At 38.7% G+C, this 14,946-nt stretch overlaps 1 protein-coding gene across 1 annotated transcript; it reads left to right on the top strand.

Annotated features, from left to right (window-relative positions):
- Nucleotides 1-2,492: 2,492 nt before the first annotated feature.
- LOC139139250 (techylectin-5A-like) lies at nucleotides 2,493-13,632 on the top strand. Its single transcript, XM_070708094.1, has 4 exons — nucleotides 2,493-2,891; nucleotides 8,905-9,041; nucleotides 9,605-9,866; nucleotides 12,297-13,632. Exons 1-4 carry the CDS (start codon nucleotides 2,609-2,611, stop codon nucleotides 12,548-12,550), a joined length of 936 nt encoding a protein of 311 aa, XP_070564195.1. The 5' UTR covers nucleotides 2,493-2,608; the 3' UTR covers nucleotides 12,551-13,632.
- The last annotated feature ends 1,314 nt before the right edge of the window (nucleotides 13,633-14,946 follow it).

Genomic DNA, 14,946 nt, shown 5'->3' with positions numbered 1-14,946 from the left:
GCAAATTGCATGAGGCCTATGATTTGGAAACTAATGTTATTTGTGGAATGTTCAATGAATGACCCATTTCTGTGGGTATTGACTGCTGATGTCAGTTTTTTAATAAGTTGATTATTTTACACAGCCTTGAAATCACACAAACATGCAGTTTTAATGATTTAAACAAATGTTTCCAGAGTGAACTTTAAAATATGTACACAAAACAGATTTAAAAAACATAGGTTTCAAAATAGAAGAACATTTTAGACACAAAATACATAATGTATTATTTAATGATAATAAACAGGGCAATATGAAAAATAAATTAAGGACATACCGCTTATTCAAAACACACCAACATTATGAAACTTACTTAGATACTGTGAAAAATCCACGCACAAGGGCTTCTCTAACACAATTTAGACTAAGTGCACATCAACTTAACATAGAAACAGGTAGACATCGTAAAATGGGAGCAGAAAAACGTCTCTGCCCATGTTGCAAGAGTAACAAAATAGAAGATGAAATACACTTTTTACTCTTATGCCCATTATATAACAAAGAAAGAATACAAATCCTCCGTTTAAAAGACAAGAAACAAAGTTTAACTGAAACATTTATTGAAATAATGACAAACAATAACACAGCTGTTTCTTTAGCAAAATTTATTTATTGTTGTTTTGAAAGAGAAAATTTTGTATTATTTCTAAGTGAATTGGAAGTTTTCTCTTTAATTATGACTTGTTCAACTTGAAGTTGAAAATCTTTATTGTATGTGCTAATATGCCAGAGTGGCATACAGTTCAATAAAGATCAATTCTATTCTATTCTATTCTATTCTAAAAACATACATAGCAAAAGTCAATGGAATTGCACAGGCAATTTTGGGCGAAATATGGTAACAGTGTAAGGGAACGAGCACAATTAACGGCAGGGGGGAGGCTTGAAGAGAAAATATGTGGTGCATATATTTTTACAGGCCACCCTAACACCAGCAAAAATTTTAGTGGCCTCCCCATCACCGGCAACAAAATTTTTGTGGCCCCTCTCCACAAAAAGAAAGATTACATAGGTACAAAGTTGTACACATATATATAATCCTTATAACTTTTAATATATGCTTTAGTGAAAACAACATTCTTGCATTCTTGAAATAAATAATAACAAATAAATATATAAATAAACAAACAAAATAACATATGTTCAAGCTTTTCTACTTGTAACACCTACAGCTACTTTTTCAGTATTGTGTTGTGCTATTTTAATCTCAAAGATGATGAAATTACCAAATACCTTATAAACAATCTACAAGTTCATTCAGTGCTGTTATAGTTGTTATAGTTGAAGCATTGATTTAGACATGAATATTTTTAATGATGACAGTGTTCACTGCACATCTCCAAGTTAGTCTAACAAGCTCAAGTCCATTTTCAATAATAATATTGCTCATTTTACACATAACAACTGCATTGTGAGGTTTAAGACTTGGTATTTCATCATGCTACAAGAAGTTTAACAAGGAACTCCAGCTTCAACAAGGAACAAAAATGCTGAAAAATATTCTCTGTCTGTCATGGTGTAAAACATTTTGGTGGCCCACCCCTTACTTTCCCTGGAATTTTCATGCCCACCCAAAGAACACTCTTTTTTTTTCGTGCCCCCCCCCCCATTTTCTCATCAGAATACAAAAGTCCTGAAAAGATAAGATAATCACAACTTCCAGTATAAGGGATACAGTCACTCTAAATGTATAAATTAAAATTAAAAATGTGCCTGGAGGATGTACTAAAATACAGAAAGTTGCTTCCTGTCGGTAAAATCTAAAAAAAATTCAAAATTTTAAAGACTTTTGCAGATTTTTTTTTTATGCCTTTGTCTTCTTATTTATTTTTTTTTTATTTTGCAAACTAGTTTGAAGATTTTTTTTTCCTAACTTTCTGCTCTGAAATTTTTTTTCTGTTTTGACCACCCCCTCCCAAGATCTAATGGTCCGTCCCTTAGGAGTCCAAACGTTACAAGAGAAGGTCACAAGGGCAAGAGAAGTTCCGGTCGGGAAACTGTTGCCATGACAACTCGGCAGACAGACCATGTAACATTTGTAACGTTTTGCTTTCATCTTCCCTACACTGTAGGTACCAAGGACCGAGAGACTCCCTAGCATCCAAAAGAAAGATACGATTGTTCGTTTCTGTTTTCTCGATTCTGGTTTCTGAATTTTCAAAACGAAGTTTGTAATTCGAGACCGACACTGCAGAATCAAATTTGGAAATCGTTCTAAATTCTTAGTAATAAGTACAAAACACAATATCTATATGAAAACTAACCCCGAAAACTGAAATTACGCCTAAAATCGAATTCGCCGATTTCAGGTGAGGAAATATTAGATTTTTATTTGGCCGTCATTAGCCACGGACCGTCTACACCCTATTATCAATTTTCACCATGATTAAGCATACTAGGTATCAGCACACCATATTCTCGCCTTTTCTTGGTACGAACTTTTCCGGGTTCATGAACCCGTAAAACTTTTATTACATCCGGGCCTTATCAAACTGCTCATCCAAAGCACTGAAAGGGAATCTTCTTCAACTCTGCGTGTGTAACTTGTGTGTGAATATCAGCATTGACCATGTTATTTTTTACCGTAAGTTCAATACTCATTCTAGTAGTGTTTCCAAATTTCCCAGTTTGCGAAGGTCAAAACGCGAGACCGGCCTCTTCAATGACGCCGCCCCGCGGAATGGTCTGCAGCCCCCAGAATCACATTACCCTCAACGCTCCGGGCTGTTCGGAAAATCAGACGATGTTTGAAGTTGTCGATACATTGAATCGTGTAGAGGTGACCACGTCTGTTTTGCAGCGGAGTATTGCGGATATTAGCCAATCCCTCGAAGACAACAAAAAAGATCGCGGTAAGTGTTGCGTACATAACAAAGGCAAACTTTGACGCAGTCTATTTGCCGTACGTAATCTCAGTCAATCATCATTAAAAGGTCTGGTGAAGAGTAAAAATGAAATTGTTATTGCTTGTTTATTTTGACGAATAAAATGGTCAAAAAAGATCTGCATTGGAATTTTTCACAACTGCGCTCCAAGTTCCGAATAAAGGCCCTAGCGACGCCCTTGGCAACAAAGATACAAATCTTCGGTACACTTCGGCAAATGTCGGGTATGACGTCATTTACAGCACATTGACGCCGGCGATATCCACGTCAGTGCTTTTGTTTGCTGCAGATCCGAATAGACCCTCGAGTTTTTCTCGAGGGTCTATGGAATCCGTAGCCCTACCACTCCCTTTGCTTGTTGTGTTGGGGGAGTGGGCCCAACCATAGCCTAGCAGGGCTCGAAATTAGCGGTAGTCCCGCGTCCACAGACTACCAACTTTTCCCTGGGGCTACCAAAACCCATGAAATGGTAGCCCACACGGACTACCAAAGCCTGAGACATGAAATTACTTAGTGGGCGACATGATGTTGATCGCTGTGAGATGACCGACGCTCATACAGTCAACCCAGCTGGACACAGAAAGGCCAGACTATGACTTTGTTATGCAAATTAAAAGACGACAGTGCAGTCGAATTTGTTGCGACAAACTTTTAATGAAATATCATGGTCTGAACTGATGTACTTGGATGAGAGGCTCGGGAAATGATGGCCAATGAAAATCTATTTTCATAGTCATTTAATCACAATGTATAAATCACAATGTATCAATCAATAAACACAAAATTATCCACACTGCAAAGAAAAAGCTGTCCGGCCATCCACAAATGACGGTTTCCGAAGTGTACGAGGTCATGCCATGATAGTGTACTATGGTGGAGAAATATAGCCAAAATTGCCACGAAAGTATTAGAAACATGACTGTACCAAGTTGTCATCCTGAAATTCATAACCAATCCATTTTTAGCCATGTTATGTTTACATGTGCTAAGTGAAAAGTTGTCATGGAGAACACCAACATTTGGATATAAGCTCTGCGTATGTATGAATAGGTCGTCAATCTTTGAGGCGTTACCGTTCTCCTAAGGCTATGATCTGCAGGTATTGATATCAAACGACTAGAAAATTCATTTGATAGAATCATGCAAAATAAATCTTTCACTGTCAAGATATAAATAAAAATATCCTTTACAAAAAAGTCTTCATTCATGCATGGGCTACTACCAGCCATTGTCACTGGGCTACCAACTTCAGAAAATGGTAGCCCAACGGGACTACCAGGGAAAAAAGTTAATTTCGAGCCCTACCTAGAATCCTATTCGTCCGCTTGCCTCCGTACCTCCGACCCACTCGGGTCGGAGGTACGGAGGCAAGCGGACGAATAGGATTGACCTCGAGAAAAACGGTCTATGGCTCAACACAACAAGCAAAGGGAGTGGTACGGCTACGGATCCGCAGCAATCCGCATCGTAAAAGTTGTAACAGCGCCTACGCGTTGTGTCCGCTATACATTGTTCTCATTCAGTATCAAAATTGTTTTAATGGCCAAAGGATGAAGATTTGGCCAGAAAATGGACCAAATTTGTAAAAGCAAAGCGGTTTAATTTTACTCATGTAGTCAGGCGCTAGCTCTGCATGGCAGGGCTGATGAGTTACCGGCGTTATACGTGGAGGCCGTAATAACAGGTATTTTATACAAAGGCACAGACTTATTCTATCTGCAACTTAAAACTGATAGTGATTTTGTGGCTCAGTCTTTGCTATTTTTCACAGTATTTGGTAGCCGGTATCAGACAGTTCGTGTTCGTGTCGGCTACATAGACTGTAGACGATCTGTCGTATAACGCTATATCGCTAGCTCTGCATGGCAAGGCTATGTGCTACCGGCGTTATAGCCGTAATAACGGGTATTTTATAAAAAGGCACAGACTTATTCTATCTGCAACTTAAAACTGATAGTGATTTTGTAGCTCATTCTTTGCTGTTTTTCACAGTATTTGGTTGCCGGTATCAGACAGTTCGTCTTATACGGGCTCTTAATCTCACGTCAAAACTCTGTCAAAGATTAGAAGTTTTCAGGTGTACATGATTCGAAAACACCGCAGCTCGCGCACTGTCTTGCAACCTATGTAGCTGTGGAAACGCAGCTATCTGTTGGCGGGTAGCGGCGGGTAGGCGGGTTGACGTCGCTCTGCGGGTCAACAAAAGGTCAACCGGAGTTGACTTTTTGATGACCAGCGGGTCATCAAAAGAACCGGGGTTGACCTTTTGATGACCCGCATAGCGACGCACGCTACCCCGCCAACAGATAGCTGCGTTTCCACAGCTAGCAACATATCATAAACAGATACATGATACACAACTTTCCACAGGTTTAACTAGCTGTTTCGGCACTTGTAGATTTTAGCCCAAATTGTTTCGGCCGGTAATGTTCACAACCCCGGTTTGTTCGGCGATGACAGCCGAGCCTTCGGCTTTTATCAGTGGAGCAACCCATAGCCCATATCGTTTTGTCAGGACTGACATGGAAAGAAACACAAAAAATAACTAACTTAAACAATCATGATAAAAAACTACGAACAAACGTCAAAAGCAACAAAATTCCAAGCATAACATTACATTATGGTTCAGAATGTTCATTTACAAAGTTCACTCAAAATGTACTTTGAAAACGATAGTATTTTGACAGCCGTACCGGCAGCTACTTACTAAAGTCTGTTAGAAACGAATATTAAATATCGTTGTTTTTCAGGTCAACAAGTGATTGAATAAAAAAATGTGTCATAAAACAGTAAAACAACAACTGATAAATAGGTAATTTTTCTCAAGAGAGACTAAAACGCCTCGCCTGAAAGAAAATTTCATCCCGTTTTACAGAAACTCACTGCGTTTTCGAACGCCGCAGCTATGAATGATAGGTCTGGGGAATCCCCGCGAAAATCGCTCACACTCGTCAAAAACATCGATCGTTCGCTTTTGAGCTGCATGATTCAGCTTGTCAAAAGTATTTTTATTTTGTAGATAAATAATTAAAACTCTTATTTTTTATTTCGTTTGTTAATTAAAAGTCATTTTAATGTTTTTATATGCTTTAAAAAATTCAAAACCCGCTAAAAAGCGACCCATTGAGGTACCAGAAGAGTTTTACCTCCATGGATAATACATGGACAGTGCGAGCGAGCGTTTTGTAAGTAGGACCTACATAAAAGTGGACGACTGTACGATAGAGCCGGCGAGCGTTTTGTCAGTATGACTGACACAATTTGATAGAGACCTACAGCTACCATGTACAGTCCAAAATCCAGCTGTTGTTCGTCCTCTAACACTGTCTTGGTCGCGGTACTCGACAGAAGTCGCCATCGTGTTCAAGGCAAGTACAGATAGGCTGCTCTTAAAGTGATGTCACACTTCCGGTTTGATTTTTTCGCGGGAAAATGTGACTGAGCTTCGGAAAACACATTTTTTCCCGTAAAATACGCACTTAAACCATTATTTTGCTTGTGCCTTTCCATTATTATTTAACGAGTGAAAATCATCTTTTCAACGATTTCATTTTTACTCTTCACCAGACCTTTTTAACTTCGCAAAATTCACCAATGTTTTTCAAGTTCAAAGATTCAACAATCAACCCTTTTTAAGTTTGTAGCATTCGATAGTACCAGTTGGTCCGAAGTATAAGTGGATGAAATAATTTCCCGCCATTTTCACCTCTTTCCTCATCCATATTTTGATTTCTACATTTTTTAAAACATCAAACCATTGAAGGAAGTCTGCTCAATATTTATCCACATATCATGGAATGACTTGCTTTTGGTTCAAACTAAGGGAGCGTTCAGTTATTATGGCCGGGGGTAGGCCGGCAAAATCCAGGGGGGGGTCACCTCAAATTTGAAAACTGCAAAGGGGGGTCATGTATTTTTCAAACAGCTCAGAGGGGGGTCACTTAATTTTCATAAGTATCCGTCCCGTCAAAAAGCAGTACCAGTGTTCAGAAATATTCTGGGAGATAAAAATGATGCGTTGCATGATTTCATTCTCTGAAGTTATTCAACTGTAAATCTGAACAAAAGTATAATTATCTGTCACATGAACATCTTGACTTGGCAACTCTGAGGCTTGTCTTATTGTAAATCGAGCTCACTGAGGGCAATGAACAATTCCTATTACTTACATATTAGAGATATAGCAAGTTTTGTCAGGGAAATTATTTAACAGTTACCTGTAGACTACTAGTACCGTGAAAAGTGAAATTATGCTTTTAGGTGAAATTCCAATATCATAATTGTTGTCAACATCTGAACTTGCAAATACCCTATTTGAATCAAGTATTTTTGTATCAATTATCAAACACCTATAAAAGCACAAATTAATTTAGTCTAGCATTGTAAACAATTATTCATAGTTTTCTCATAGACTCCAATGTATAGTTAATCAACATTTCAGTGAAATTCCAAAAATCCAATTTCTTGCACACATATCAACCCTTAACCATCCTAGGATAACTGAGTACTTTGAATGAATTATCAAATGTCTATACACAGATTTGATAGTTTTGTATTTGAAAAATTATCATAGTTTTATCAAATTGTAAAGGAATTGTTCATGCTGTTCTGAATCAGGATTAAGGGGAACTTCAGACGACAGTACGCGTAGATGGAGTAAATATATAGATCAGGCGACACAGGAATTAACGTTGCGCTCGAAACTTTATTTCCCCAGGTCAGCCTAATGGCTGCCCGAGGCAACTCTTATAGCTCCGAGAGCCTGGAGATATGCTCACTCCAAGGCCCCCAAAGTATGACTCACAAATTTACAATACTTTGTTTCACAACTTATAAACGTAGTATGTATGAGACACGTCACAACACCATTGTTTTCAATCCAAGCTGTGAAAATATGAAAAGCGATACTTAATAGCTACAGTTCTGATAAAAGTTCGACTACATTGTCTTTCTATTGTCCAATCTTGCGTGAGACATTCCATGTATAATCATAGGAATTTACGAGACACGCGGGTGCCTGGAATCAGTGGCGCTGCCATTGAATTTAACAAAAGAGACTTGAAAATGTAATTTGCCGCGAATTTTGAAGAATTACTAAACCTCCGGTAAATCGTGGGAATTCAAGCCCAAGTGGCGAAATGTTGAAATTTGGCGAATTACTAGAATGAAGATTTACAGTAACCGGTACAAATTATAGAAACATGACAGTTTCCTCATAGACTACCATGTATAGTGAATGAACATTTCAGTGAAATTCCATAATCAGATTTCTTGAACACATAATATGCACCTTGAACTATCATATTCTAATAAAGTACAATTATGTTAATTATTAAACGTCTGTATATGCACAAGTATAGGAAGTTTTTCATCGGAAACAAAACTATTCACAATTTTATCATTGACTCCCATGTACAGTGGGATGAACATTTTCGGTGAAATTCTAAAGTCAAACTTTTTGTCCACGTACCAGTTTTAACAACCATATTTCATTTAAGTACGTTTATGTAAATTATAAAATATCTATAAATGCATAGATATAGTTTTGCATTTTAAAAAGTATTACAGAGTTTTCTCATACATTACCATGTAATGTATAAGGTAATTTCAAAATTATAGCAAGTCAGAAGGGGAAATCTGTGCATGAACACCTTGTGATTTTTGTAAGGAGGGTCATTTGAAAAAGTCTAAGATCCTTTTTTTTTATTCTATCGCTCCATACCCGCCATGTTTGTGTGCAACTTTACTCAAGCAATGTGGGGGGGGGGGGGGCAAGAAATTTTTGTAATCTTAAAAGGGGGGTCATCAATATTTTGGTACAGTGGGTAGGGGGTTCACTTATTTTGACTGATGCGCAGGAAGAATTTGCCGGCCCTACCCGGGCATAATATCTGAACGCTCCCTAATATGTAGTTGGGGAGTTCAAAACGATGCTTGCAGTCCCCAAAACTTGGCACAAACGTGTTTTTTGTACCAACAGACATGCACAAACGTGACTGTTACGATATACTTCAAGCCGGCCATTCAACAAGCGGTAGTTACTCCATACAACCAGATGATGACATGACGGATTTCCGTGTGTATTGTGACATGGAAACAGATAGCGGTGGATGGACGGTAAGAGGCGTCAAGTTTGTGACAGACGCATACAATGTTGCACAGAAATACTGTACTCCTGTTTGATTGATCAAAACAACTAAATATTTTGCCTACTTTTTCTCAACATCGTGTCGCGCAATTCTTACATACTTATGCCCTATGCTATGTGTCAACAAAACCAAAACGGTAGGAAAGGAAGTTGAAAGTAAACTCTCTAGTTTTTCAAAATGTTTGAATCTCTGTCGCAACGAACTTTATCAAATATTACTCTCTTCAATGCTTATAATCTTTCTAAAAATTATGACTGTTCCAAATTTCAGTTTCATTCTCCTTCAATCCTGTATTGGAAAGCTAATTTTGTATCCAAGGGAGGCCCATCGTGCTACTGAAATCAAATACAAGTGTGTCAATGAATGAAAACTAACCATCAACCCCGGCCATCAACTCGTACCAAAGCCGCTCATCAGCCTCTCACATGTAGATAAAAGGGAGCTCGTTGGCTGGGTAATAGTCAGATCCCTTTGTCCGTTCTGTACGCTGTCGTCTAGCCGTCGAGCTCCCGTGATCAACTCTCCTTTCAGGTATTCCAACGTCGCAGCGATGGCAGCATGGACTTCTACCGAAACTGGGACGCCTATAAGAATGGCTTCGGTATCGTCAATGCTGAATTCTGGCTGGGCAATGACAAGCTTTTCCGCCTAACAAACCAGAGAAACTACCAATTGCGTGTTGATATGCAGGACATGGACGGAAATACTGCCTTTGCCCTGTACGGGTATTTCCGAGTTGGCGATGAGTTCAGTAAATATAAACTTGTCGTTGGAGAATACTCTGGCTCGTCAGGTAAACAGCTAAATTGGTCTGCTTAAAAATAGAACATATGAAAGTACGGCTATCTATGCTTTGTGGATGAAAGTACGGCTATCTATGCTTTCCGTCGAGCTGATTTACAGTTCCGGCAACTTGCAGAAACAGAATACTTCAAATCGTGAAAAATACTCGGAACGGCACAAACACGATCACAAATCGAAGGACGTCTTGAGAAGAGCTTTGGATAAGGTTCTGAAGGTCTCATGCGCGAGATCTATACCTGTATCCACAGGCGCTTGGCACATTGCTGGGATAATAATCGTATTTAATATGTAGAATGTCTATATACGACTTGATTATTCAATAAAAGAATCACCGTATTTATTTATTTATTTACACTTTTATTGAACGGCCGAGTTACTTGTACAGTAATTTTCATCGGGGCTCAAGCAAAATTACAATAATTACATCTACAAAGGAACATTCATTTTCACATAATCTTTCAAGTCAGATTTAAAGGTGTACAGAACAGTAGTTTGTTTGATTTCAATTGGTAAAGCATTCCACAGTTTGGCAGCACGGTATTGAAAGCTACGTTGACCATATTTAGAGAAGCATCTAGGTACATAAGAATCCTGGCGAGAAGTAGACCGTGTATGATGACTATGTACATCACTCTGAGCGGTAAACAAATCAGATAAATACTGTGGACCATACCCTTTCAAACATTTAAATGTTTCAATTGCGGTGAAGTAAAATATTCTTTGTCTGACAGACATGACATTAAGTAATGAAAATAAATCCACTGAAGGGAAATCAAACGGAAGTTCAAAAAGCGTACGTAAAGCTCTTTTCTGAAGTATAAACACTTTATCAATATTCTTAACTGTTGTGTTCCCCCAAACTACACAGCAATAATCAAGAATACTCTGGAATAGACCATAGTACAGTACTATACGCTGATCAAAAGGAATATAAGTACGAAGTTTACGTAAAAATCCAATGCGCATACTCAATTTCTTGCATAAATTATCAATATGAACATCCCAGGATAAGGTTTCATCTAAAGATATACCTAAAATCTCCCCTGTGATATTAGTGTAGGCCTATAGGCCTACATGTTGACTGGCATTATATACGAATGGCTATGGCTGCCTGGCTCGGGCCCGGCGAACGCACTGCATAATCAACAATGTGTAGAATGTTTACATGACTTGATTGTCTAATAAAGAATAACGGTACGTGCGGCTGTAGAGCTCTGCAGGGCTTGGGCCCGGCTTGGGCCCGTTGTCCGCTGCTGCACAGACTGGTCGACTGGTCTCTTTTGCCTAAAATCATACCTTACCCTATGCTACTGGCGAGAAATCGTCATACTGTACTGTATACTGTACTGTATATAGTACCGAGGTTCGGCCTTCGGCCTCATAGTGTCAGTCACTTCCCATCCGAAGATCTACGAAACGTTCCGTGCGCCTGTGGAGTGCCCAGCCGATTTCAGGACGATTTCTCGCCAGTAGCATAGGGTAAGGTATGATTTTAGGCAAAAGAGACAAGTCGATCGATTGTTTATGCAACCATCTGACCGTTGACCAGTTTTTATCACAGGGAACGCTCAGAGTTCGTGAATTTCGCTGATTTATGAAATCGGGCGGTGAAAAGCTTTCAGACCTTTCAGTTCCTTTCTGTCTGTGCAGCAGTGGACAACGGGCCCAAGCCGGGCCCAAGCCCTGCAGAGCTCTACAGCCGCTCGGTTAAGCTAGCCGACATGTACAGTAATATCACGTACCGTTATTCTTTATTAAATAATCAAGTCATGTAGACATTCTACACATTGATGATTATGCAGTGCGTTCGCCGGGCCCGAGCCAGGCAGCCATAGCCATTCGTATATAATGCCAGTCAACATGTAGGCCTATAGGCCTACACTAATATCACGTACGGTGATTCTTTTATTGAATAATCAAGTCGTATATAGACATTCTACATATTAAATACGATTATTATCCCAGCAATGTGCCAAGCGCGAGATCTATACCTGTGTCTGATTCTTAGTCGAAGGTTATGAAAAGTGATAGAGGTCGCTCTAACATGAAGAATTCGAAATAATCTGCAAAATCCCAATCCTCCAATCTTCATGACGAGTGTAACATGGAATTTCGAAAAAGAAACGATGGGAATTTGTTATGTTAAATGATGAAGTAGGAATTCGAGTAGTAGAATGTAAATTAGAATGTAGAAAGAGAAATGAAGTCGAATCAGAAAATCGAATGTACGTAGAATATGAATTCTGAAAGTCAGAAAGTTGAGTTGTATAATTGAATTCAAAATAGAATGTTGAATTGTAAAATTAAATTCAGAATAGTTAAATAGAAAGTAGTAATTTTGGCATGAATTGGACACCACATACACCCGTCTCTCATAAAGAATGCTCTCTTAGGCCTACATTGGACACTTATTTTGCAGGTGATTCTTTCAGCGGACATTCAGACCATAACTTCAGCACATTTGACAGAGACAACGACGGCCACCAGACATCCAATTGTGCATCGCGATATAAAGGCGCCTGGTGGTACTCTGAATGTCACAGCTCTAACCTGAACGGCCAGTATCTGAAGGGTGAGCATACATCAGCTGCCGATGGGGTCAACTGGAGTGCCTGGAAGGGGTATTATTACTCCCTCAAATCCACAGAAATGAAGATACGACCCATGTCGTAATTCGGACAAGGTGACTTTACACGTCATAACTAAGGGCCTTGATTTCTTAAAATTCATTGAACAATTTGCCTGTGAAAAAGATACATGCTTTGCATCAACCAAGATCTGATGAGTAGCTTTATATTGGTAGGACTCCATATATACGGATTCAACAAGTGACTGTCATGTGTCTTTGTTTTCGTAAAACGTAAATCTTGTAGAATTCAGCGAGTAGGAAAAATCTAAGGGGCTTTTGAGGAGTGAAGTTCTAGTACCGTAAAGGGCAGTAAATACGAATTTAACAACGACTACAGGCGCCGCGAAGAGGAATTAAGGCGTAAATTTTGTAGCTGTTTTGGCTCGCAGGAATTTTTCAGTCATTTTCAAAGTCGGATTATTTTTCCCCCCAAACTACATGAACACATCGGTTTGTTGAATGAAAGAGTAAAATGGAACGAACACGTGTCCTTGGAAACAAAATTATAAAATAAAAAAATTGTTCATTTGCAGCAGGCTAGCGTTTATGTTTCATTAATTTTTGATTCCCAAATAGATAAAATTATTTATAGGCCGATGTATTGCTATATGCAATTCAGTTCTTTCTCATTGATCTCTCTTACAATGGTGTCATAAGAACCGATAAGATTGCGTCGTCAGTATATTTGCCCATACGCAAACTGTAATGAGTCGATAAAAGCTTTATAACATATGAACAAGACGCTCACAAACTTTCATCACCACTGACGTCAAAGCAACTGGACGGAGGTCAACATTCATACCTGTTACATAGAAATCTTAGGTTGCTAAGGAATTACAGTCATCATTAGTCAGCGACTACAGGGTTGTGAAAATATACTGACGGCCCTTTTGTCTTAAATGTGAGAAAGGAACCTGATCATATGCAAATTATTGGAAAACCTGTAATGTTTGAAAATGAGCTTGTCACAGTATACAGAGTATATTGAACCATGAGCCGGAGACCCGAATAGCTTTTCAAATTTTCTTCTATATGAGTTTTTTGTTAATGTGTAGATGTTTATTTACTTAAGATTTATAATTCAATTAACGGTATCATTAAAGTAAATACACAAATGTCCAAATGACATGAAGTGCTACGCATTTTTAAACCTTCCATTAGTATCGTCAATGATAACTGACAAGTTTCAAATTTCAAACACTTTTCCAAACTCCACATACAGTTTATGCCTCAGAGGGAGAGTCTGATCATGACTGTGAACATACCAGTCAATTGATATGAAACCGCAATACTTCTTTCAGTTGACTAGTATGTTGTTATGAATTATACATGCATACAGTTTCATCAAAGTTTGCGCGTCAACCTTTTTTTCTGCTCATGAGGAAATAAAATATAAAAAATAATCGCGAAAACGCGAACGATTGTGCATTACGCAGTGCTGTATAAAACAGAACTGTAAACAAAATAATTGACACTAACATTCCATTCGGAAATGTACACATATGTCACTGTTATATTACGCTGTCAAAACTCTGCATGGCGCGCTGCACTAAAAGTCAAACCGCAGCACTGTTGCTATACAAAATAGTAAAGCAACGTACACTCACTGCTGTGCATTTATCTTTGCGTGCATTCCTATGTTGTTTTCATGTTTTTTCCACGTTGATTGAAGAATAAAAAAAAATTGAGAGTTAAAAAAACCGCGTCACAGCGTCATTTTTTAAAATATGTCTATATGAGAAACACACTTTTTATTTTCCTGGCCTTACACTGATTATTCTAACCTTTGGACAATGCTCCCCTCTATGTTAGGCGCTTAATCTTCCTTGAAATTTTATCAACCACGTTATTCCTCACCCTCTACCTATTTTCTGGGACCCATCGCTGGAAAGGTTCTCCCCACCCGCTGTAAAAACTGAAAGTTCTGTCCCATCCATTGTAAAAATTGACTTTTTTTCCCCGCCCGCTGACTAAGAGTTTTTAAATTTGCCCCCTCCCCCCCCGTAAATCTACGCACGAACATCTTCAGGCAGGCAGAGTAATACATACATACATGAGTCCTGTAAGTCCCATGCGTCGTGAATAATTGCAAGGCGAAAGCTAGTCACAAAAACCACAAGCTGTTTAGACAAATCGAAATTTATCTGTTCGGCATTCCATAATTAGCATATTTCGGCATCGTAATCTGTGTACAATGGTAACTCTACTTCATATCATCTCCGTTGGCATACTATCCGAATTCAAGAACCCGGAAAGCTGTGCTTACATCCGGGTCTTATCAAACTGCTCATCCAAAGCACCGGGAACATCAGTATATTCAACTCTGCGTTAACTTGTGTGTGAATATCAACACTGACCATGTTATTTTTGACCATAAGTTCAATACTCATTGTAGTAGTGTTTCCAAATTTCCCAGTTTGCGAAGGTCAAAACGCGAGAC

The sequence above is a fragment of the Ptychodera flava genome, chromosome 8 (genome assembly GCF_041260155.1).
Source record: "Ptychodera flava strain L36383 chromosome 8, AS_Pfla_20210202, whole genome shotgun sequence".
Classification (NCBI taxonomy): Eukaryota; Metazoa; Hemichordata; class Enteropneusta; family Ptychoderidae; genus Ptychodera; species Ptychodera flava.
Note: the sequence above shows the minus strand (reverse complement) of the source record. Positions and strands in the feature narration are given on the sequence as shown.

Coding starts and splice junctions, on each gene's coding strand:
- LOC139139250 (XM_070708094.1), top strand. CDS start 2,609: ATGTTATTTTTTACCGTAAGTTCAATACTCATTCTAGTAGTGTTTCCA. Junction 2,892..8,904: donor AGACAACAAAAAAGATCGCG/GTAAGTGTTGCG, acceptor TTGTACCAACAG/ACATGCACAAACGTGACTGT. Junction 9,867..12,296: donor AGAATACTCTGGCTCGTCAG/GTAAACAGCTAA, acceptor CTTATTTTGCAG/GTGATTCTTTCAGCGGACAT.